At 36.6% G+C, this 22,066-nt stretch overlaps 4 protein-coding genes across 6 annotated transcripts; 1 reads left to right on the top strand and 3 right to left on the bottom strand.

Moving 5' to 3' along the window:
• The first annotated feature begins 1,187 nt into the window (after positions 1 to 1,187).
• Positions 1,188 to 3,097, top strand: LOC105183158 (peptidyl-tRNA hydrolase 2, mitochondrial). Its single transcript, XM_011141087.3, has 4 exons — positions 1,188 to 1,394; positions 1,592 to 1,774; positions 2,363 to 2,611; positions 2,881 to 3,097. Exons 1-4 carry the CDS (start codon positions 1,380 to 1,382, stop codon positions 3,061 to 3,063), a joined length of 630 nt encoding a protein of 209 aa, XP_011139389.1. The 5' UTR covers positions 1,188 to 1,379; the 3' UTR covers positions 3,064 to 3,097.
• An 82-nt stretch (positions 3,098 to 3,179) lies between these two features.
• Positions 3,180 to 14,239, bottom strand: LOC105183159 (tetratricopeptide repeat protein 28). The gene is made up of 15 exons (XM_011141088.3): positions 12,981 to 14,239; positions 12,164 to 12,421; positions 11,693 to 12,095; positions 11,019 to 11,576; positions 10,612 to 10,907; positions 10,040 to 10,505; positions 9,396 to 9,803; positions 8,805 to 9,182; positions 7,802 to 8,582; positions 7,008 to 7,681; positions 6,321 to 6,823; positions 5,795 to 6,157; positions 5,306 to 5,543; positions 4,946 to 5,164; positions 3,180 to 4,797 (listed from the first exon to the last, which is right to left on the bottom strand). The coding sequence occupies exons 1-15, from the start codon at positions 13,002 to 13,004 to the stop codon at positions 4,157 to 4,159; spliced, it is 6,210 nt and encodes a 2,069-aa protein (XP_011139390.1). The 5' UTR covers positions 13,005 to 14,239; the 3' UTR covers positions 3,180 to 4,156.
• A 184-nt stretch (positions 14,240 to 14,423) lies between these two features.
• On the bottom strand, positions 14,424 to 18,022 carry sea (mitochondrial citrate transporter scheggia). Its single transcript, XM_025297718.1, has 4 exons — positions 17,497 to 18,022; positions 16,353 to 16,787; positions 15,457 to 15,677; positions 14,424 to 15,348 (listed from the first exon to the last, which is right to left on the bottom strand). Exons 1-4 carry the CDS (start codon positions 17,669 to 17,671, stop codon positions 15,166 to 15,168), a joined length of 1,014 nt encoding a protein of 337 aa, XP_025153503.1. The 5' UTR covers positions 17,672 to 18,022; the 3' UTR covers positions 14,424 to 15,165.
• Positions 18,023 to 19,701: 1,679 nt separating this feature from the next.
• Positions 19,702 to 21,949, bottom strand: Snr1 (SWI/SNF related, matrix associated, actin dependent regulator of chromatin, subfamily b, member 1). 3 transcript variants are annotated; one of them, XM_011141082.3, is made up of 6 exons: positions 21,757 to 21,949; positions 21,134 to 21,632; positions 20,776 to 20,903; positions 20,365 to 20,677; positions 19,976 to 20,152; positions 19,702 to 19,863 (listed from the first exon to the last, which is right to left on the bottom strand). In XM_011141082.3, the coding sequence occupies exons 2-6, from the start codon at positions 21,583 to 21,585 to the stop codon at positions 19,824 to 19,826; spliced, it is 1,110 nt and encodes a 369-aa protein (XP_011139384.1). In that variant the 5' UTR covers positions 21,586 to 21,632; positions 21,757 to 21,949; the 3' UTR covers positions 19,702 to 19,823. The 3 variants fall into 3 exon arrangements, with proteins under 3 accessions (XP_011139384.1, XP_011139385.1, XP_025153527.1); XM_011141083.3 differs by having other exon boundaries at positions 21,820 to 21,949; XM_025297742.1 differs by having other exon boundaries at positions 21,134 to 21,607; positions 21,820 to 21,949.
• Between the last annotated feature and the right edge of the window lie 117 nt (positions 21,950 to 22,066).

The following is a 22,066-nucleotide window of genomic DNA, read 5'->3' as shown; positions in this document are numbered from 1 at the left end:
TATTATAGTAACGATATATTTATCCAATATTTTTATATCGCTAATAATCTGTATCGCGATGGTAATCGAGGTATAGTATCGAGTAAATGTTTGTGTTATCTTCAGCATAAATAAAATATTCCATATTATCATCGCTCTTTAATTACCTCCGGGCCCCTTGGGGCCTCCTTGGCCAATATGAAAATTTACTCAGGGCTGTCAATCTTTATATTACCTCGTCGGTGTAATAGCGCATTCGAGTGGCATGGGTTTTAGAACCGATTGTTCCAACTTCTTAGTAAATTAACTGATGAATCAATTAACTTACCAAGAAATTGAAACAACCGGTCCTAAACCGATGTTCTTGGTTTAAATATGCACGGCTAAGCGTTGTGATTGGCTTGTAGAGCCTTGTGACGTCATTAACCAACCCCGGTTGTGTTTCAAAGTTCACTGCCAATACTGAAAATACATAGTTTGTGTCACGTATATTATAGATTTTCAGTGCTGGCAGTGAATATTGAAACACAGCCCCCATTGCCGCGCGACGGAAATTGTTTACGGAATATCGCAGTAGCCAATCAACATCTAAAGCCAGCGGCATACGGTGCTTGTTTTTATGCTGGATTGCTTGCTGGATGAGAATACTGCGTTCTGATTGGAACATTTCCGAAGATGGATGGAAATGCACCAATCAGAACGCAATATTTTCATCCAGCAAGCAATCCAGCACAAAAACAAGCACCGTGTGCCGCTGGCTTTACTAACCTTAAGGCTCGTCTACATTAGCTGTAAGAGTAATACCTCGTCTACAATAGAAGCCATAGAGTCGTAAGTCGTACAAATTGACCAATCGCGGTCGATTATTTTTCTCTTACCGGACTATGATTGGTCAATTTCTACGACTTACGACTCTACGACTTCTATTGTAGACGAGGTATAAGGTTGCAAGACACGAAATGAAATATTTTCATTCGCTGACAGCTTACGTTATAACCTTATAGCCTTACTCTTAAGCCTTAAACACAATGCCAGGCAACAAGCAATAAGAATAAAAATAGACCAATCACAATCGACTATTACAAGAATAATCTATTGTGATTGGTCTATTTTTATTCTTATTGCCTGTTGCCTGGCATTGTGTTTAGGGCTTTACAGCTAATGCAGACGAGCCTTTTTAATTAAAACAAAACCAAAACTTTTGAAACCGATTTCGGAACAAACCTTATAAGAAGAGAGGTTAGCATTGCTTGAAGCTTCTTCATCAGCGGGTAGTTTCATATGCTTGTTAAACATTCGGAAAACACGTTTTTGAAAAATATTGAGAATTTATAATTGAGAGAAATCTCAGGCATCCGATAGCTGCTTATAACACAACACTATATAGTCTCTGCTTAAACATGTTAGAAAAAATGGTAAGATACGAAAAAGATATTAAAGTAACAAACATTTATGAAAAGAAAATAAAAAGTCTCAATCAAATAATTCAAATTTTTCCTCGATATAACTAAAAGTTTATTACAATATTTAATTTATCAATTAAATATAATTAAATTATTGAGACACAAGTATCTTTAAATTAATATTTATACATGTATATATGGATTTCCAGATTTTACCTTGTCAAACAATGATGAAAACGATAAGTGATTCTTTAACAACAGATTCGAAAGTTGCACTAGCAGTTGCATTTACTTTTGGTTATCTTATAGACACAATTTTAAGGAATGTAGTTTTTAAACGTCTGAGGACACCTAAATACAATAAGGACTACTTGGACTGCTTAAGTGAAACTGTACATTATATAAATATTTAAGTTTTTATAATTGATTTGTATTTGTATTTGTAATATCTATTTACAGGATTGGAAAATAATACTTCACAAATTAATTTGACAAAAGTTTATAGTATCGTTATATATACAATATACATACAAATTATATAATATAAAATAAATGCAGCGAATTGAAAAAGAAAACATCTTCAAAAGTTAATGAAAGTGATATAAATTATAACAATGCTTTTTTTTCTGAGTAATGATTAATGATAACAGATTTATACACACAACAGAGACAATATTATTTTTCAAAATAAATAATAGGAACAAATTCTTTTTTAGTGAGTAACAACAAAATAGCTAATTACTTTTTAAAATAATATTCCCAATTTTGTTTGTAACTTTTTGTTACATATATAGAAATTCTCAAAAATTTTAAATGATCATTTGTGGAGATCTGTGAAGTATTCATTAAACATTTAAAGTGAAATATTTTAAATTTGTCTTATTTCTATATATATCTTAAACAAATAAATATAAGATTGAAAATATTTATTATTTACTACTTTATTAATCAGACGTGCTAATATTTTTTTATATATATAGTCATCAGATGAAGAAGATTATGAGGATGAAGATGATGAATATCAGCATTATAATAGTAACAATGATACTCTGAAATATGAAGATTACAAGATGGTTTTAGCAATAAATTCAAATTTGAAAATGGGAAAGGGCAAAGTGGCAGCGCAATGTGCCCATGCTGCCGTTGCAGCATACAAAATCGCTCTTATGAAAAATCCATTAATCTTAAAATATTGGGGAATGGCAGGCAACATTAAAATCACTCTTAAGGTATTGTATCATAAGTATATCAATAAAAAATAATAATTGCTGCAATAAATAGAAAAAAAATGTTAGTTTTTGTAGATATATAAAAATAATTAAATATTAAATATTATTTAAAATTTGCACAAATATATACACACACACACATAGGTTATGAAGATTCATTTAAAAAGATATATATTTTCAGTTTAATACTTAATAAATATATTTAAATATACACAGTTATAATAAATATATCTTTTCATAGACATGAAAAAAGATATTTTGACTTTTAGGCGGATGACGAGAATGCACTTAAAGATTTAGCACAGAAAGCTAAAAAAGCAAATCTTATCACGAAAATTATACAAGACGCGGGTCGTACGCAAATATTACAAGGAAGTAGAACAGTATGTGTAATTGGACCAGGTCCATCCAAATTAGTAGATGAGATAACTGGTATGTTGAAATTGTATTAATTGCTTATGAAATAAAAATTGTTTGTTTTTATTACATGCTCAAATTTATTGACACATTTATTTCTAATATGATGTCATATTGTCATCTCCTGTTTCATTACTGTCTCCTATTATAATGATTAGCTTGCTGAATAAAAAATCTTCATATTATTGGTCTTTTCAAATAATTATTTCATTGTATATAAGTAGTTTTCTCTTGCAATGGTATACTCATCAGTCACTTAAACCATATAAGATTGATATGCTACATAATAAAATATAGCATAGATGCATATTTAGAGATGAGATTAACAATCTCTGGAATAAAAGTATACATGAGCAAAGCAAATTTCCTTCTCAACAAGCCTTGACACAACACTGTATCTTGTAAATTGCTCTTAAAATTAATATAGTACATTCTTGTATTTCATAACAGAGTAGCATCAAGTGTTAACCCAAGTTGACTTTCGCACTTCAGTATTTGCGAAGTGTCGTAAACACACGATGCATGAAACATTTTTAGTTGAAGTGGTTAAGGCTCGATTGATAGAATTAAGATTATCCATTCTAGACAAGTAAATGTCGGAGTGTATTGTGTATGAACCACAAATATGTGAAAGAATTAATCAGACAACATGCGAGCCTTGGTCACTTTTTGCTAATTAATAATTAAGTGTTTGGACGGATTAATATTAAAGTTGGACATATTAGCGAAACTTATCAGCAAAATTATCGTCCTCATGCATAATAAAACTCGTTATCCTACGTGTGCTCTCATCAGAAAGAAACACATCTGTGTGTGCGAGGAAACTTGTCTCCAGAAAATGTATCTAATAAATGTTAAGGAACCCACATGACGCCTTGCGTATCCTCCTATTACGAATATTTCAGTTCAAATACTGAGAAACTATTGGCAAATGCAATTAATCGCACGCTCGCGTTCAAGTCAACCGCTCCTTCATCAATCGTCGATTTCCCGTCTAGGTGTATGCTCGCAAAAAGCAGCAACAATCAGATTTTTTCCGATGTATCTCCCGTTCTTTGGTACCCAGTACGATATAATCCGCGATTACATTCTAAAACGTATAACACTTATAAATATCGTATAAATAATCTATACCGGTGGCGCGGGAGCTTTCCGAGGTATTTTGTTCGAGCTGGCGGCGCTGCATTGCGATTCGGCGATTGACCTGCCGTCGGCCTCGTCCCGCCGGCAAAGCTCCGGCTCGTTTTGCATCCAATTTTGCGTCTGATTGTGAGCCGTTTTCGCCGATTGCGATTCCTCATTCTCCGGCACAGAGCCAACCTCCTCCAGCAATTTCGACAAGGACGGCGCTAGACCCAGTCCTAAGTTCCGCTCGTGATATACTTCGGATATCGTGGGCGTGAGTTCACGAGTCAAGCTCGTCAAGGAAGTGGCCAGATTCCTCAAATTTTGAGGATGTGTCTCCGTGGATTGCGTAGCGTCTGTTTGCGCGCAGATATCCTCGCTCGTCGTGGTATGCCGGGGTTTCCTCGACGAATTATTACCGATCTCCGTTCTCACGCTGAGTCTTTCCAACACGGTGGCCGGCAGAGGCGGTAGCGGTTGACGTCTCAACACGGTGGCATGACCGTTGTCCCAATCCGTTACCGAACTGCTCGAACTCGAACCGGGCCTGACATTTTGATCGGGATAAAGGTTCCGAATGCGCGTCTGATGATTCAGATTGAGCGCCACGGGAGGACTAGGTGTGAATGCTACATCTGATTCACCTGGAACAGAGATATATTTTAACGTGCCATTCCTGCTCAAGTATAAATTTCATCAAAAAATAATTCATTATAGAGAAAAAAAGATTCATTAAAAATGATTCATTCAATTCAAATTAAATTTATTAAAGAAACAAGAATATATGTGTACCTCCTCCATTTTGACATGGTTGGCGCGGCGTTGGCATTAGGACATTCGATGGTTCCATCGTTTTTCCATCTGGTTCACCACGATGTCGTACATAACTAGCAAACGCTCCTCCTAGTCGTGGCCGTTCCATAAGGTTTTTCTCGGTATGAGCCACGGAAGCCAAACTCTCCATTGAACTGCTTGAGTCTAAGCTAAGACTCTTTGGCGCTTCTTGCGTGTCTGTAATTGAAGTTGCATAAATTGATGTAATTAATTTCTACTTACGGAGTCTTAAAAATATTTTATATTTTATAGATTGCAGTATTATACAGTGTAATATTTCTATTATTATATTATGTTTTAATATAAATTTCAATTTACCAAATAATGCAAGGAGAGCTTGTAAAGCAAACTGTACAGCTCTACGCGAGGCTTGTTTCCCTGTTCTTAATGTCACCTCTGACTGTCCGACTTCCATTAAATCAAAGCCTAAGCTGGCAAATAATTCGTGTGATCCTGATGCTCTCCAAACGTGTACAGGCAAAATAACCTCTTGACCTTCCGTTGCGCAACTGGCTCTTCTCATGGCAGCAATCACATCCTCTGCAGCTTCTGGAGCCTTTAAAATATTGTTGACAATTTACACTGTGGTTAAAAACTGTAATATGACTACAAATTGTATATAAAAATTGTATGACAAATTTTTAATTTATAAATGATATAAATATATTAAAATATATAAATTTAAATATAAATGTATATATGAAATATGATCAAAATTTTTATTAATTGTACATAAACATATTTAAATATATTTAAAATAATTTAAAATAAACATATTTCAAATAAATGTAATATAAGAATCAGTACCTGTAAAAGCCTAGCCAGAGCATGCAATGACGATTGACCTAATCCTAATAAAGCTTGTAAGCTGGCACTGCATCTTGTTAATCTCTCTTCGGGATCGCTCTGGGGGAAGAACACGGACGATGGTATACCATTGCCGGCTGGTTCGAATCTAAATCCTACAGACATGAGAAGTTCTCGCCAACCGGTAGCTGCACCCACTTTATTCTCGATGCTGCGCTGTGTAGTGTACATTGCGTTCTTCTGTCCACGATGAATTCTCTGTAGCGACTTTTCCACCAAATGAAGTGTCACACGTAGCGCGTCTCTGCTCTGTTCGGGACCGCCGCGCAGTAATTCTGCCAATGCTTGACCCATGAGCGCGACCTAGCGAAAAAAAAAGAACATGCCAAATCACATTTTACTCAGACTATTAACATAACATGGATAGAATCGTACGAAGAACATTTTATTCTTTTAGAATTTCACTTGGTGAATTCATATGGTTTTGCATTTCGTAATTTCCCAAATAAGTTTTCATCTGACATACCTTGTTAGACAATCTTGCATCTCCGCCAATGAGCAGCCATCCGGCCCAATTCGCGGGATGAGCGAAATGTCTCGTATGCTGAACAGTCTGCATCGCCTCAGCCAAGGCTCGCGACGCTCTTGCGCCTTGCAGCATCGCGCTGTAAAACGCTCGCAGCAAAATACTACCGGCGGTCGGCGGTACCGCCCACATTCCTATCAGCACGCATTGTGCTCCCGCGTTTAATAAAGTCTTTGCGAGATTCTGTATACCGTCCGACGTTGCGCTCGTGCTTTCCACGTTGTTCCAACTGTGACCGCTGGACACGACCACTAAACGCGCAGACATTCTCAGTCTCAGTATATCTGCCTGGCTTATCAGGTATTCTGGTCTTTCGGACGACTCCTCGCACTGGTCAGCAGTGAATGCTAAATTACCAGTGTTCCAGAAGACCGGCACTGTCAGGTGAACGCACTCTACGTCCGGTAGAGACCTCAGAACTGCCGATCGCGTAGCCTCAAGTCCTATTGCATAAACGCAACATGAAAACAATTTTATAAAACCTTTTTTACGAAATTAGCAGATAAAATATTTAAATATATATGATAAAAATGGTAAACATCGTATTTCAAATTGAAAATCATTGTCTCCTATTTATCGTGTACAACCAAAAAATGTCCTATGCAGTAAATGATCGAGTTTACTAACCAGTCATCGCACGGGCTTCTAACAATTCGGCGACTATTTCTGACTCGGTCTCGGTAGAAGCGACACTCTCGGGCCATCCGTATTCCTCCCTGACGTCTTCCGGTAAAACAGGATTTCCAACGACTAATGCAGCCACAGTAGCACCGCCTTCCAGCACAGGTGTTTTCGATCTTTTTCTAAGAGCCGCGAGAGACGGCACCACTAATAACGAGAACCTCTCGCACAGATAGTCTTCACCCGGATTAGACTGCAGAGCTGGGAATGGTGCTAAGTAGAGAGACTTCTCCACCACCATAATCAACTCTTTTCGCGGCGGTGGCAGCAGATCTTCGAAAGGGGCGAGAAGGAGATCATAAAGCACCTGTATCGGCAACGGTGCCTGCCATGTAGGTCCTTTCACTCCTCGTCCCCAACGAGCACTCCCAGCGCGAGAACTCACAGAGCCGACGCTGAAGAGACTGCTTAAACTGTACGAACTAGCGTTCAAATGGTGACCTCTCGATGGTATCTTAGTGGATTCCTCTATGAGGTCATTACTTTCGTCGAGTAGCGCCTCGCGCGCTTGAATGACTCTCTTCTCCAGCCCTACACCGTCGTCTAAAGTAGTAGAATGGAATCGCAACAATCCACGTCCTGGTGCCAAACACCATGCGTGTAATTCGCAGCCTACCTCACTGAAAGATTTTATCCAGTCGTTAATCGTATTTTTAAAAATAACAATTCATATAAATAAAATTAGGACAAGGTACTCGACAAGATATAAGTAAAAATATTAAAAATTTTCTTGTTTGTACCTGTAATACAAAATAACTCCACGTTGTCGATCGATTATCTCGGAATAGTGAGCCGCATCGTCCAAGGAATTGCTCTGAGATCGTCTCGATCTTTCTGCCCAATTTAGAGCTTCTTCCGCTCGATTCAAGCTGATTAGCACCTTCTGCAGCATCCTATATGTTTCCGACAACAATTCCACTCGGCTAGGTTGACCGCAAGTTAATGATACAGAAGTACCGTCCAAAGATTCTAACAAATTCGCAGCTTTTTCTAAGTGTTCCACAGAAATGCTCGCTTCCCCGGCTTCCCAGTGCACCAGACCGAGTCTATGTCTTAACCTGGCCGCTTCTTCTCTTCTGCCTAGGCCCTCGGATAGAGACAAGCCGGATTGTAAGTAACTCAGAGCGCGGGATAAATCTCCGCACAAATGATGAAGTCTTCCCAAACTCGAGAAAGCCGCTGCTCGGGCCGGTTGATCTCCCGCCGCAGCCGCCAGGCTCAATGACTGTTCCTGCAACCTTATGGCTTCCTCGTACTGTCCCAATGTTTCCTGAGTCACTCCCAGATTAGCACAAGCGCGAGCTTGCAGACCAGCTGCATCCAAACCCTCAGCGATTGATAGTTCCAATTGATGGTGACGTAATGCAGAATTTGGATCGTCCATTAAAAGATGCACCGCTCCTAATCCGCTGGCTGCTTCAGCCTCGGCCGCTTTGTCACCAAGCCCTCTAGCCAGGGCCAGTTGATGGGACAAACAACTGACAGCCTGTTCATGATTACCCAATGCAGCGTGTACCCTGCCTGGAGAAAAAAATTTTAAATATAGATACTAGTTGGATTTTTTTCATAAAACATATTATTAATTACGTTATTTTTATATTATATTATATATTGAATATTATATATATTCATTATATATTGAATTATATATATTTTATATTATATATTGAAATAAATTGATTTTTTGGTATGTCGCTATTCGTATTTTAATTTATGTAAGATTATGTTTAAGTGTCTACTTACCTAGATCACCGTACGCGGCACCTCTCGCTTCAGGACTGTCCACTTCATGAGCGGCCACTAATCTCTTCTCGAAACACACCAACGCTTCCTGCAAATTGCCAGTTGCTTCTCGGGCTCTTCCTAATCCTCGGTACGCTCTCTCCTGATCTCTGATACTCTTTAACTTTATCGCGGCCGTCAATTGTTGCTCGTGACATTTGATAGCTTCTTCCAGATCACCTAAAGCTTCGTAACAGTCTCCCAAGTTGCCGAGTGCTCGGGCTTTATCGAGTAAAGCTGTGCCAGTGGTCAGTGGCTCTAAAGTCGCTAACTGTTGCTCGAAATAACCGATAGCATCTTCGTAATGTGCCATGTTCAGTCTAGCTATGCCCAAATTTCCTGCGATAAAATGTATGACTGTTGAAAGAGTAGTTTAGTTTCTTTCTTCAATTCTATCACAAATTATAAGTTTAATTATGTCAGAATTGATTAATTATTTAATTTACATCATAATTATACTTCTTTCATATTGTATGCATATAATTAAAAAATTTAACCTTCTTGATTAAAAACCAAAAAATAATGTGCGCCTCAAATGAGAATTCGAATTACCTAATGCTTGAGCTTCTACTCCAGAATCTGCTAGTTCCTTGGCTCTCTCCAACTGTTCCTGATAACACTTAACTGCATGAGTATATTGTCCTAATGCCATATGCACCGCACCCAAATTTCCATGCGCTCTGCATTCGCCGCGCAGATCACCGGCTTCTTGCCTCAGAGTTAATTCCTGCGTGTGAAAACCCAATGCCTTGTCCAAGTTCTTCGTAGCTCGATGAGCGATCCCTAGTGCGCCATAGGCTGCCGCTTCCAGTCCTCGATCGGCAGCTTGACGGGCTAAATTCAACTGACGTTGATGCATCTTGATAGCTTCGTCGACCTCTCCCATGCGTAACAAACAATCACCGATGTTCCCAAGAGCGCGAAACTTGCCGGCCAAATGTTTGGTCATATGCGCAATAGCTATATTGAATGATCAACGATTATACAATGCTACACTAAGTTTATTAAAAAAATATACATTGACTTTTCTATTATATCTTTGCATAATTTGAAATAACTGGTTGCGACCAATATTTTCTATCACCATAGACATGTTTCTTTCACCCATTTATGTTTTCATACTTTTGGTTAGAAATAAAAAACATACCAAGATATAGCAAAGAAAAAAGTTAAAATACAAATAAAATAAACTTTACCCAAATAATATTTCTGGCACTCCAAAGCCGTGTCTAAATTTTCCAATGCCAAATGTGCTAATCCCAGATTGCAATAAGCTCTGCCCATCCCTGACTTGTCCTGCAGGTCCTTCGCTAATGCTAAGTCCTGATCATAATATCTGACAGCTTCCCGGTGATTTCCCAAGCAATAATGAGCGTATCCCAGGAAATGGCACGCTTTAGCCTCGCCTTCTACATCGTGCAGTTCTTGCGACAACATGAGATAATGTTCGTAGTATGGCACTGCCTCTTCGAATCTACCGCGCGAAGACAGACAGTTAGCGAGATTCAATAAAGCGCACGCTTCGCCAGCTGTATCCTTCAATTCACGCGCTATAGCCAAGTGAGCTCTGTAATGTCTCAATGCTGCTTCATGGCCTTGCACAGCTTGATACGCAACTGCCAAGTTTCCATGTGTACTAGCTTCAGAGCTGCGGTCGTTAACCTGAGGAGATTGAACGATGTATTTGTCATTAATATAGATTTAGTAGTTCAATGATAATGCAAAACTTCACTCGTCTCAATTTAAACGTCTCAAACTTTCTACATACCTCTTTGCTTATCGTCAACTCCTGTTTGTGGTACTTGATGGCTTGTTCGTAATAACCTAGAGCGTTATAAGCATTCCCAATATTTCCATACGCTCTACCCATGCCAGCTTTATCTCCTAATGATCTTGCAATTCCCAAATGAGCTTGATGTAATTTCAAAGCAGCGTCGTGTTCGCCTAGCAATTGATACACTATACCAAGATTGCTGCAAGCTCGTCCCTCGGCTACCTTGTCCTTTGTGGCCAACGCTACGTCAAGCTGTCTCTGATGCCAAAGCTTGGCTTGTGCTAGATCGCCTGTATCGACAGATATATTAATGAAAATGTGCTGTCAAATACAAATTATTAGTAATGAAAATTTGCAAAGTAAGTTATTTTGCATTATTTTTCACAGAATAGAAGTTTTACCTGCACATCTAGCGGCATGACCCAGTCCTGCATATGCTCTAGTTTCTATCGCCCTATCTCCGAGTTCTTGCGCTATTCTCAGAACGTTCTCGTGATAAGCCATCGCCTGCCCGAAATTTCTGCGATAGTGATGAGATGATCCCAGATTGCTGAAGGCTCTCGCCTCCTCTACACGATCCCCGAGTCGTCTGGCTATCCTCAGATGTTGCGTGTGACAATCAACGGCGCTCTCAAACTCTCCCATTGCTAAGTAGACCGCTCCGACATTACCAATCTCGCGAGCTTCCTGAAGCCGATCGCCCATCTGCTTAACTAATTGCACGCACTGTTTATGGGAAGCTAGGGCATTCGGCAAATCACCGATTGCCGTGTAAACATGCCCCAAACTGGTCAAGGCCGAAGCAGCCGCCTGAGTATCTTTGCACTTCATTGCCAGAACAAGTTGATATCTGTGAGCTGTTAAAGCTTCTTTGAAACTGCCTTTACTAAAATAAGCGGAACCCAAATTTCCGTGGGCTCTGCACTCGCCTTGTGTATCCCCCAAGGAACGGGCAACTCCTGAAAGTTGTAATTAAATGAAACAAATTATTTCTTGTAATTTTTATAACAAATTCTTATCATTCAAGAATCATACTACTTTGCGTTGCTCTTAGTATCCTGTTATTTTCGCTTACCTAAATCTTGTTGCATATAGTTTATCGCTTTGTCTAAAGAGTTCAATGCCCAGTACGCACTGGACAGAGCAGAAAACACGGAGCCCCTTAGTTTTAAGCTGCATGATCCGATAGTAAGCGCAGCTTCCAACACGCCAGCAGCCGCTCTGTATTGTCCAGCCCCAAGTAGCTCCTGACCTACTACAGATATAACGACAAACGGAGATTCATCCAGCTTCATTGCACGTAATTGTTGAAATGTCGGCTCCAAGGTCGGTCGTAACGGAGACTTTAAAGATGCTTCAACTAAACCGGATAATAATTGGCGATTGGATGCATCATGAGCTAATCCTGTGCTGAAAGCTACGAGAGCTTCTCCGTGACGCCCTAGACATTGCAATGCCACTCCTTGACGATAGTACGCCTAATTAAAAATTAGCCTTCATAAATCTGCAATCGAATATTGAGCAAAAAGAAAGAAAAGATATATACTTTTGGCCATTGTGGACTTAGCTCAGTGGCTCTGACAGCATCCTGCAATGCGAGCGCGAATAATCCCATCTTCAGCCGTGCGGCCGATCTATTAGAGTACAATACATGGCTGAGGGGGTCCAAAGCAAGGGCTTCTGTATACAAAGTTGCGGCAAGCGCGTAATCCCCATTCTGGCATGCCGCATTACTTCTGCGGACTGTTTCTAGGAATAGTGCCCGGGATCCAGCGGCCAAGGCCGACGTACCTTCGGGCTCCACCTTAAGTACAATAAAGATAGCTTTATTTCAAAGATATATGATTTGCTATTTCTATAAATATTCAGCGACAAGATACTAAGGCAAGATGAAGAACTATAAGAATTGTAAAATAAAAGATTATCATAAATAACTATAAGCACATTACTTTTATCATAAACTGTACAATGAAAATGTTTTGAAAAAATATTAAATATATAATATTAATTTAAAGTACAAACATAAGGGATTGCATTGAAGAAATATATAATTAATAAATATTTTGTAAGTTTCTAAAAAAGGGATAAAAAATTACATGAACAAATTTTTTTATCTTTCCCTGATAATATGATGCAAATGTAAAATTAGTATAAGATATTAATAAAAAAACTTTTTAAGCAAATAAACTATCAAATAAAATTAATTCTAATCAACAAACACAAGATAGATTGGCTTCAAAATCACCGAGACTAATCAAAACATTATATAATGGGGAAGTAACGCGCGCGTGAATGGGAGACTGGCCCAAAAATCGTGTGATTCTCCCCGATCGGCTGTAATACCGAAGAAATCTCGTCGTTACCTCAGAGATATCCCTATGAGACATTGCTTAAGACGAGCTAGTAGCATCCTCTGGCATGGGCATTATCTGCGGCGGGTGAGCTGGCGTGAAAACCGATCGGGCCCCGGATTTTGAACGTGCTACACTTCTCTTCTCTCTCTCTATCGCTCTCTCTTTCCCGGTGGGACTTATCTCGTCTGTTTCTCTTGATTGCTACGTGACGTCGGCTCGTTCGCACCTCTCGATAAGCACTCGGCGCGTTCGCGAGCGGTAACGAGGGGGTTTCTTTTCGCTAGAACGGGCAAATGGGAGCGATTAATAAAAAAGGAGGGAGGCAGGCGTCTCAGGGGGGCACCCACTGCATTCCTCAGGCACAGCCATCTTGGAATGTGACCCCAGGTCCCCCCGTCGGGCCCAGAGCGGGGCCGGCACTGCCTGGCCCACCGCTGTTTGCTTCTTCTATGCGCCTCCTCGCTTCCTCGGGCTCCAGTGGGCTCTGCTCGTTCTGTAACACTATCATCAGCATACGGGCGAATAACACGCACACAAATGCAGGCGTATACACACACACAAGCGCGCAGAAAACGTAGACCACACGCGCCAAGATATCGGGGCCCGTTGGGCCTCAATATGCGTGCAACAGCAGCCGCTGTTACGCGTGTGTATCTCGCGTTCCGAATATTAGGGGCTTTCTTCGTTACTCGTAAACTTCATCTGAATGTATCCATTAATCACGTTGTATAGGGTATTTCACTGGATGTTCTTCGAATTACGCAGTCCTTAACGAGAACTTGAAACGTATTCTAAATTAGACGAGGAAAATACTGTAACACGATATTGACGGAATAACAGATGGGAAAATGTAAATTGTGGAAGAAATTTCTCCTTTATGATAGAAGAAGAGACGGTTGCATCGGTTTTTTCATCCATTTGAGATGTTTTTTGCCGATTTTGTCAGAGAATTATTTGTTTTTTCACAACCTGAAATAACAAATTTTTGAATAATGTATCGAATGAATTATTTGTTCCTATTACTTTTTTTAGTTTTTAACATATCGAATAACATTGGAGTTCCTGTTTTTACCTACATATTTAGTTGCGATATTTTTTGGTACAGATAAAATAGAATAGGAACTTATTTATGCTGCACGCGCGTTTAAGCTGAAAAAGTCAGGCGTGATCCGAAAATAGGACAGCTCGAAATAACTCAAAATATTCTTCTCAAAACACTCTGCGAGACTCCGTCAACTGCTAGAAAAAATATCATGTTACCGTTGGCTACAAAAATCAGAAACACGCAGAACTGAGATGTCAGGCAAACACTATATTTATAGCTCTAGCTTACTATATTTCTTTCATAGTAAATCTCTATTGTACTTATACTATTTTTATATCCTATCTGACACAAGAGATCAGTTAAGAAATAAGTAGATGCATATCCACTTGACTTTTTTTTATTAATATACATTCTCTTATTCTTGCGTGTCATGGCAACATTAAACATTCATGTTTAATTTGACGCAAGGTATTATTTAAGAACAAAATCGTTGGAGGTTTCACTGTTGATCTACTTAGTTGAGTACTTATTAAGTGCTATTTCTCTCTGTACAAAATAGTACATAAATATATTCTGGCATTAACACTGTATATATAAATTCGTGTGTTGACATATGTATGATATGACTTATAACTATTATACATAGACTATCTTCTCACCATTGAAGTTTGTATAAATGATATATCTATATACCTGGAAAGAATGTGTATACGGGAATGTATGTTGTCACAGAATGTTGTTCGACGTAAAATGAATTAACTTAAAACGACCAACAAAACGCAAAACTTCCACGATTAAAATAATATTACTGTCGCATGTTAAAGAAATGCGTAACTATAGTCGAGGAGATTATAGTCCATATTACTCTATTATACAGAACATAAATGCTCTATCTATATCGTAATATCGACTTGTATCAAGTATACTTGCGATGTTTTGCGAATTTTAATGCATTACTGTCATAAATAATTATTGCTGATATTTTCGTAAATACGATTTCGTGCTTTGACTAAAAATATAAATAAACTCTGAAAAATATATAATATAAATATGCTTATAAAATGTATATCAACATAAAAACGACAATTACAAAATGTCTTCGATGTGACTCAATGTAACATGTACATACGACATAAAAAAGTGACAGACCTAAGGCCAGACTTTGTTGAATAGTTCCATGAAAGAATCGTAAATCATAAATGTTATAGCGACGTCTAGACATACTCTGCCCAATCTCGGAATAGTTCCTTTGTAAAATGCCATTGGACCCTCTTTCTTCCATACTTGAATTACGCAATCCATACTGTTCTTATATTTCGCAGCCTCTAATCCCTAAACACAAAATGTATTATAAATGTAGAAGGATGGAATCTAATACATCACGTTAAAAAGTCAACCTCAATAGAAATAATTATTTCATAATATTTTTACTATACATACCTGCATTCTAGTTTTGACAACGTCAATGGGTGTATTTCCAAAAACGGACGCCGCACCAGCAACCGCACCAAATACGCCAACAATTATTTTGGGAACACTTTTGGTATTGTCGCCTCCTTTGTACCAATCTTTAAGAGTTTCCATCACAAAGAAACGGATAGCTTGATTGGATCCTTGTTTTAGGATTGTAGGTACTACTCCCTGGTATACTCCTTTAAAACCTATGAGCACAAAAAGTTTATGTACTACTGTACTACTGTAAATATTGTAATATAGTAATTACATTATTAATAATTTTGTATGTATAAAGTATGTTTCATCTCTAACAATCTATTTTCATAATTTTAGTTATTTATTTAAAAAAAAACATATACATATATATATATATATATATATAAATATCAAATACTTGAAATTGTAATTTTAAATATTTAATACAATTAATTTTAAAATATTTGTAATAATAATATAATAAATGTTTCTATTATTTAATGTACAAATTTAAGATCTTTTATATATGTACTCTGATATAAACCGCCTATATAGGCACATACTGTCATCTGACCCAGTTAAGTGAGATAGTTACATGATTCTTACCAGAGTTTCAAGGTTAGTAAAATACTGTGCTTTACTAAGATATTTAGATTACTAAATGATTCTTTGATATTTTATATTATATCTGATATTTTTATATTATATTATATTTTATATATATTTTATATTATATTTTATTTATAATATTACTCTCTCTTTCTTGACATAATTAAAAATAAAATCCTGAAAATATGTAATTTAAAATACTTTAATTAAGAAATAAAATATTATAAAAATTGACATAGAATAAATTTTTATTTAAAGACTAAAAGGTAGAATATATATTTATAATCAATTCTTACCATATTCCTTTACAATCAAACGTACTCCATGGAAAAATCCTCTAAATTTTGGGTTTGCTGAACGTTGATCATTGATGAATTTTACCTTAATAGTCTCCATAGGAGTAACTGCAAAGATTGCTTCACATACTCCAGCACAAAGGCCTGCTAAAAGTCTTCTTTGCGGATTGAGTTTTCCATCTGCATCTACTAATCTTTTTTTTACTGACTCAAAAGCACCAAATCGTACTGCTGACTTTGGTATAGAACCATAGACTAAGACAGATAAGCCTCTATACAAGCCAAAGAATCCACGAGTCTTGACAGTTTTAGTTACACAATCAGCTATGCCTGTATATTCTTTGCCAGCACCAGCTTTTCCATCCAGTTGCAGCTGTGTTTTTACATATTCTGTAGGATATGTGATGCAAATTTCTATGCCTCCAGTGATGCCACCTGCAAGTCCATTATATATTATCTGTTAAATAAGTATAAATTACTAGTTAGAATTACTAGCACTATGATATTTAACAAATGGTTAAGTTTTAGAAATATTATATCACTTCAAAAATAATTATTATATAAATAAGTATAAATAAGTATAATTAGGAGAAAAGTTCTACATATAACATATAGTAGAAAAAATATACAATATTCTCTTTATATACATAGAACATAATGTTATAAAAGCTATTTACTATCATCATTATAGTGAATTAAATTTTTGTTCCCATGTGGAAAGGTTGCAATATATGCAAATTCCCAATAAATGCAAATCTTAATATCTCCAGTCATCAATTCATTTACAAATCATTTACACGGTGCTAGAAGTTAGTGGTAGGGAGGAGAACGTAATTACGCTACGTTCTCGTTAGTAAGACTTGAAAAATATGATGGCCTTGCATGAGACGCATGTAATTTTACGAATTCTCGCAATCGCGCGATGTTTCGTGTTATCGTGTAACCAGAGTGCGCTGACTACGCAATGTGTATATTATTTTTTCATGGTCGTTGACGAGCATGATGCCGTTTAACCCGACAGGTGTCAAAGGTCGTTCTTTGCCCGATCAAGAGGAAGAGAGAAGCGACTCAGAGACAGAGTATTGCCTTTCTACAAAGAAAAAGATACCTTTCTCTGAATAGAAAGATGAATAAATAATTATACCCGCAATAATCCCTTTAAGCCCCACGTTGCCGGAAGCAGCAGCGACGGCGGCGGCGACGACGCCGGTCTCGTTCGTCCACGGCCTGCATGGAAACAGCAACGGGCCGTGACAAGCGTTCGCCAACGTTGGACGCTGTCTCGGTTGCAGATGCAGCTGTCGCGTCGTTGAGTTCATGTTCGAAGCAACAGTCCTAAACCTAGACTCGTCGACGTCGTCGTCGTTGTCGTCGTGCTCGCAATCGCGCTGTCGTTGCTCGTCCACCTACGTCGCTGGGTACTGAGACTGGACTGCCGATACGCCGATTGACACTTATATGCGCGCCTGGAGCGCGTAACGCACCGGTTTCCCCCATATTTCCCCCTACCGAACGGCGCTTGTGGATAACGTGGTTTCGCTTTGCTTCACCTACTTCACCTTGCACAGTCTTCCTCCGCCTTGTTTTTCGCCATTCCTCGCGTACTCTTACATACATGAGAACATGCGTTCATACGAGACGGCGGAGCGGAACTAGTAACCAGGAGCGATCTGCTCATTTTAACTGCACTTGTTGCACTATCTGTGTTTAAAATATAAAATAAGTACATAGGGTACTCAACAAACTATAAATGAGCTTATGATTATATATGTAGAAAATTGCATCTTCATTCCAATCGGCCCCATTTTATTCTAATTATCTCGAAAACGGCAATGCAAACTGCTGAAAACGTTCTCAAGTAAACAATTTTTTAAATCACTCCCTTAATATTTTTCAAGAAAAAAATTTAAATGAAAAAGATTTTCAGACAATTAAAGAATTTACAATGGAGAATATTAAGAAATTTTCATATTTAATACTGCAAATATTATAGCTAATATTTGCAGAATATTAGAGAGAGAGAGAGAGAGAGAGAGAGAGAGAGAGAGACAGAGAGAGACAGAGAGAGAGAGAGAGAGAGAGAGAGAGAGAGAGAGAGACAGAGAGAGAGAGAGAGAGAGAGAGAGAGAGAGAGAGAGAGAGAGAGGAGAATATTTCAGCCGGAAAATTACTCATAAATTTTGATATATGATATTTGATAGACAGATTTGATATATGATAGGATGCAACTATTTTTTGTATTTAATTAATAATAAAGTTGATGAAATGTTGATGTGTTAGATAATTATAAGTATACTATTTGTCATGGATCACTTATCGTTAAATATGAAAAATCACGTAATCTTTTATCTCATTGTACGATTACATATAGCCGAATAAACAACTTGTACTGTTATAATAAATTTTGTAATGACATTAATGCAACAAATATTACAAACGGAACACATAAAGTGACAACTAATTTATAATTGAGTGGCATAATAAACGTAATGAACATGTGATATGAAAAATTATAATTATTATATTCCTTACTATTGAAGTTGCGTTCCTAGATATGCCGTTATCAGACTCGTTATATAACACGTTATATAACACGTTGATAACTATCGTTATTGAGCACACAGTGACATGTATTAATAGTTCAATATACTTCTACATTCAATTCCTAAAATTGGTAATATTTAAGAAATTTTTTTACTTACATAATATATAATTATATGTATATACATACATACTATATATATTATATATATTATACACATAATATATATAGTATGTATGTATGTATGTAGTATGTATAATATATATACTATATATATATATAGTATATATATAGTATATATATTATATATACATAGCATTATAATTTGACTGTTATTTCATGAAAGAAAAAAATTAATCGACAATATATTATCATAAACTCCTTTTATGAGTACAGATGCAGTAACATCATCAATATACATCACTGTGCTACACAACACACAATAGGAAATGTCAAGTACTTGCTGATATAATAGCACAAACAAATTGATTGCTACTTTATATAATACTGAGCACAATTAAGTTTCACAAAAAAACGCGAATTGTTTTCTAAATATAAATATAAAAGAAAAAATCTCTATTATATATCCAGGCGAATTAAAGATTTTATAAATAAAAAGTAGCTCCGAAATTTGCAACATACTGTAATAAATGTTCCGTAATAGCGATTATTACGTTAAAAAAATTTCTTTAATGCTAAGATTATTTTTAAAAATACTTGTTTTTCTATATCTTATATCCTATGATCAAAGGTGTCAAAGTAAAAAGATATTACTTTGTTAGTTATATATATATATATAAATCTTATAAATATCATAGAACACATACTAAAAATTATAAGATGTCATGAACTGACAATTAAAAAACATATTAGATTGTATAAATCCTCTTCTAAATACTCTCACATACCGCATTGTTTACTGACTTTATCTACCAGCCAGGTGTTGTGTTTGCTAAACGTCGCATACGTCTGCAATAAAAATAGAAAATCATTAGCAGATCGGCTACTCTTCATGTAAAATTAACGTAAAAAATATAAGGATATAATAATAAATACAAGGATAATATAATTCATATTTTACCGAGTGTTTCTATCTTGATCACGTATCTTCTTTTCCATCTCCGCGTCCGTCAAAGTTTCCAGAAATGGTGCCCATTGATCTGCTTCCGATGGAGGTCTGAAAGGAACTTCTACAGTGGGTAGCGGCGCCTCGGAAAACGCATATGTCCTCTGATGCCACGACAATTGTCCACGTACACTGTAAACATAGTTAAGTCGTATTAAAACATAAGAAATATAAATAACAAATGTATTTATATGTATCAAAGTTATTACTATCCAAAGGTTTCTTTGATAAATTTTCTATTTTATTAAGACAGAGAAAAATATAACTTTTATCGCCTACATGATTACATAATGTCATATTGCATAAAGTATCTGTATATAAAAGGAGAGATTTCATTCATTTACCTATAAGCAATAGCTGTAACGAATTCTCCACCGAGGCCGAGTTCCGCACAGAGTTTCATTGCAAACTTTTCTGGATTGTTCTCTTTCTCAGACATATCCCATTCCACTTGATCCACTAATGACGTATTACCCACATGTATGTTTAACTTAATTATTACTCGTTGATCACATTGATCTTCTAATATTGTTTCTTGAGGGAATGCTTCTATTTGCTGTCTTATCGCTTGTGCGATTGCGGGAACAAATGTTAGTGGATTTAAGTCTAAATCATCACATAGTACTTCAGCAAATTGTTCAGGTGTTATGAGACTCTCTGCAGAAAAAAGAACATTGTTTTATTGATATAATTTATTGCTTTTTTGTATTGTAATCTATTGTCTATTTTTTATCTTAAGGTATAAAAACACTTACCATTTTTATTCCATGTGAAGGTGTCCCTCAATTTCTGTCCTTCAATTTCCATATCTAAACGTATTGGAACAAGCATCTCTTGTTGTGCTGCATTTTCTAAATTTGCTGATGGATCTGTGTCATCAAAACTATAACAAATATAAAACAAGAATAAAAAATTAGAATTTCAGATTTGTTTATAGTGTTACATATATATATATTGAAAATTATATATTAAAAAAATATTTAAAAAAATTATCTCACTTAAGTATTTCTATATTTTCTTTTATTTCCTTTCAGTTATAGAAACACTTAAACGAGATAATTTTTTCAAACTAATAGATTTGTTCTGTATATTTAATTAAAATTTTATTCTTACCATAATGGGAAGGTCCTAACTTTCTTATTATGTACTCTATTACGATTTATTGGTGTAGCCTGAGGAACTGCATCCAAGTGTGAACTATTTGGCAGACTAGGGACCCAAGCCATTGACTTCTTGGTCTTGCCTTCCCTAGGTGCAGGTGGTTCAGTTGAGTGTACTGACACAGCTTTGTACTTGTCGTCATTGCCCTCAATAATATCCTCTACTTCACTAGCTCTCAAAAGTGAAACACTGGATGCAAGTACATGTTGACTCAATCCAAGTTCCACAAGTTTCTTGCGTTCATCATTAGTTATGGATCTCCTGTACATGCCAGGATATCGTTTATAAAGGGATCCGCGAAACAGACGCAGATAATTCCCGACTTCTGAACCAATGCAATAATACTCCCCATTCTCTTCCACTTGGAAACTTATAGGTTTGTCACCGTACGTGCGTAATGCCATTTTGAGGTTAATTTCGCTACAACTTGAACAAGGTAGCGAAAATCAGTCTGCGGAAATATACGATATTCGTAAAAATGTGTAAAGATAAATTATATACTTTAAACTGTAAGGACCAAACATATAAATCAGATATGTAATAATGTGATAAAAAAAGAGAGAGAGAGAGGATACCTTAAATTAATTATTATTTTATAAAGGAATATATCTAACACTTTTAAATATATTTAACTTTACTTGGGGATCAGAATTATTCATTCACTAGCGTTTATGAGCACTCATGAATCTCGTCTAACAGGCTTGTTTATATTTTTGAGGTCTTTCAACAGTTAGACTAGATACACACAACGTTTCACTAGCGACTCCAAACACGAACTTATGGAAGCAAAGAAAAGTGGATGATGAACGCATCATGACTTGTTTACTATTGGTGGATCAGTATACACCAATCAGATTTAACATTACGGACGCTTTCCAATATTAT

The sequence above is a fragment of the Harpegnathos saltator genome, unplaced genomic scaffold, assembly GCF_003227715.2.
Source record: "Harpegnathos saltator strain DR-91 unplaced genomic scaffold, Hsal_v8.6 scaffold184, whole genome shotgun sequence".
NCBI classification, from domain to species: domain Eukaryota; kingdom Metazoa; phylum Arthropoda; class Insecta; order Hymenoptera; family Formicidae; genus Harpegnathos; species Harpegnathos saltator.
This window is presented reverse-complemented; position numbering and strand designations above follow the sequence as displayed.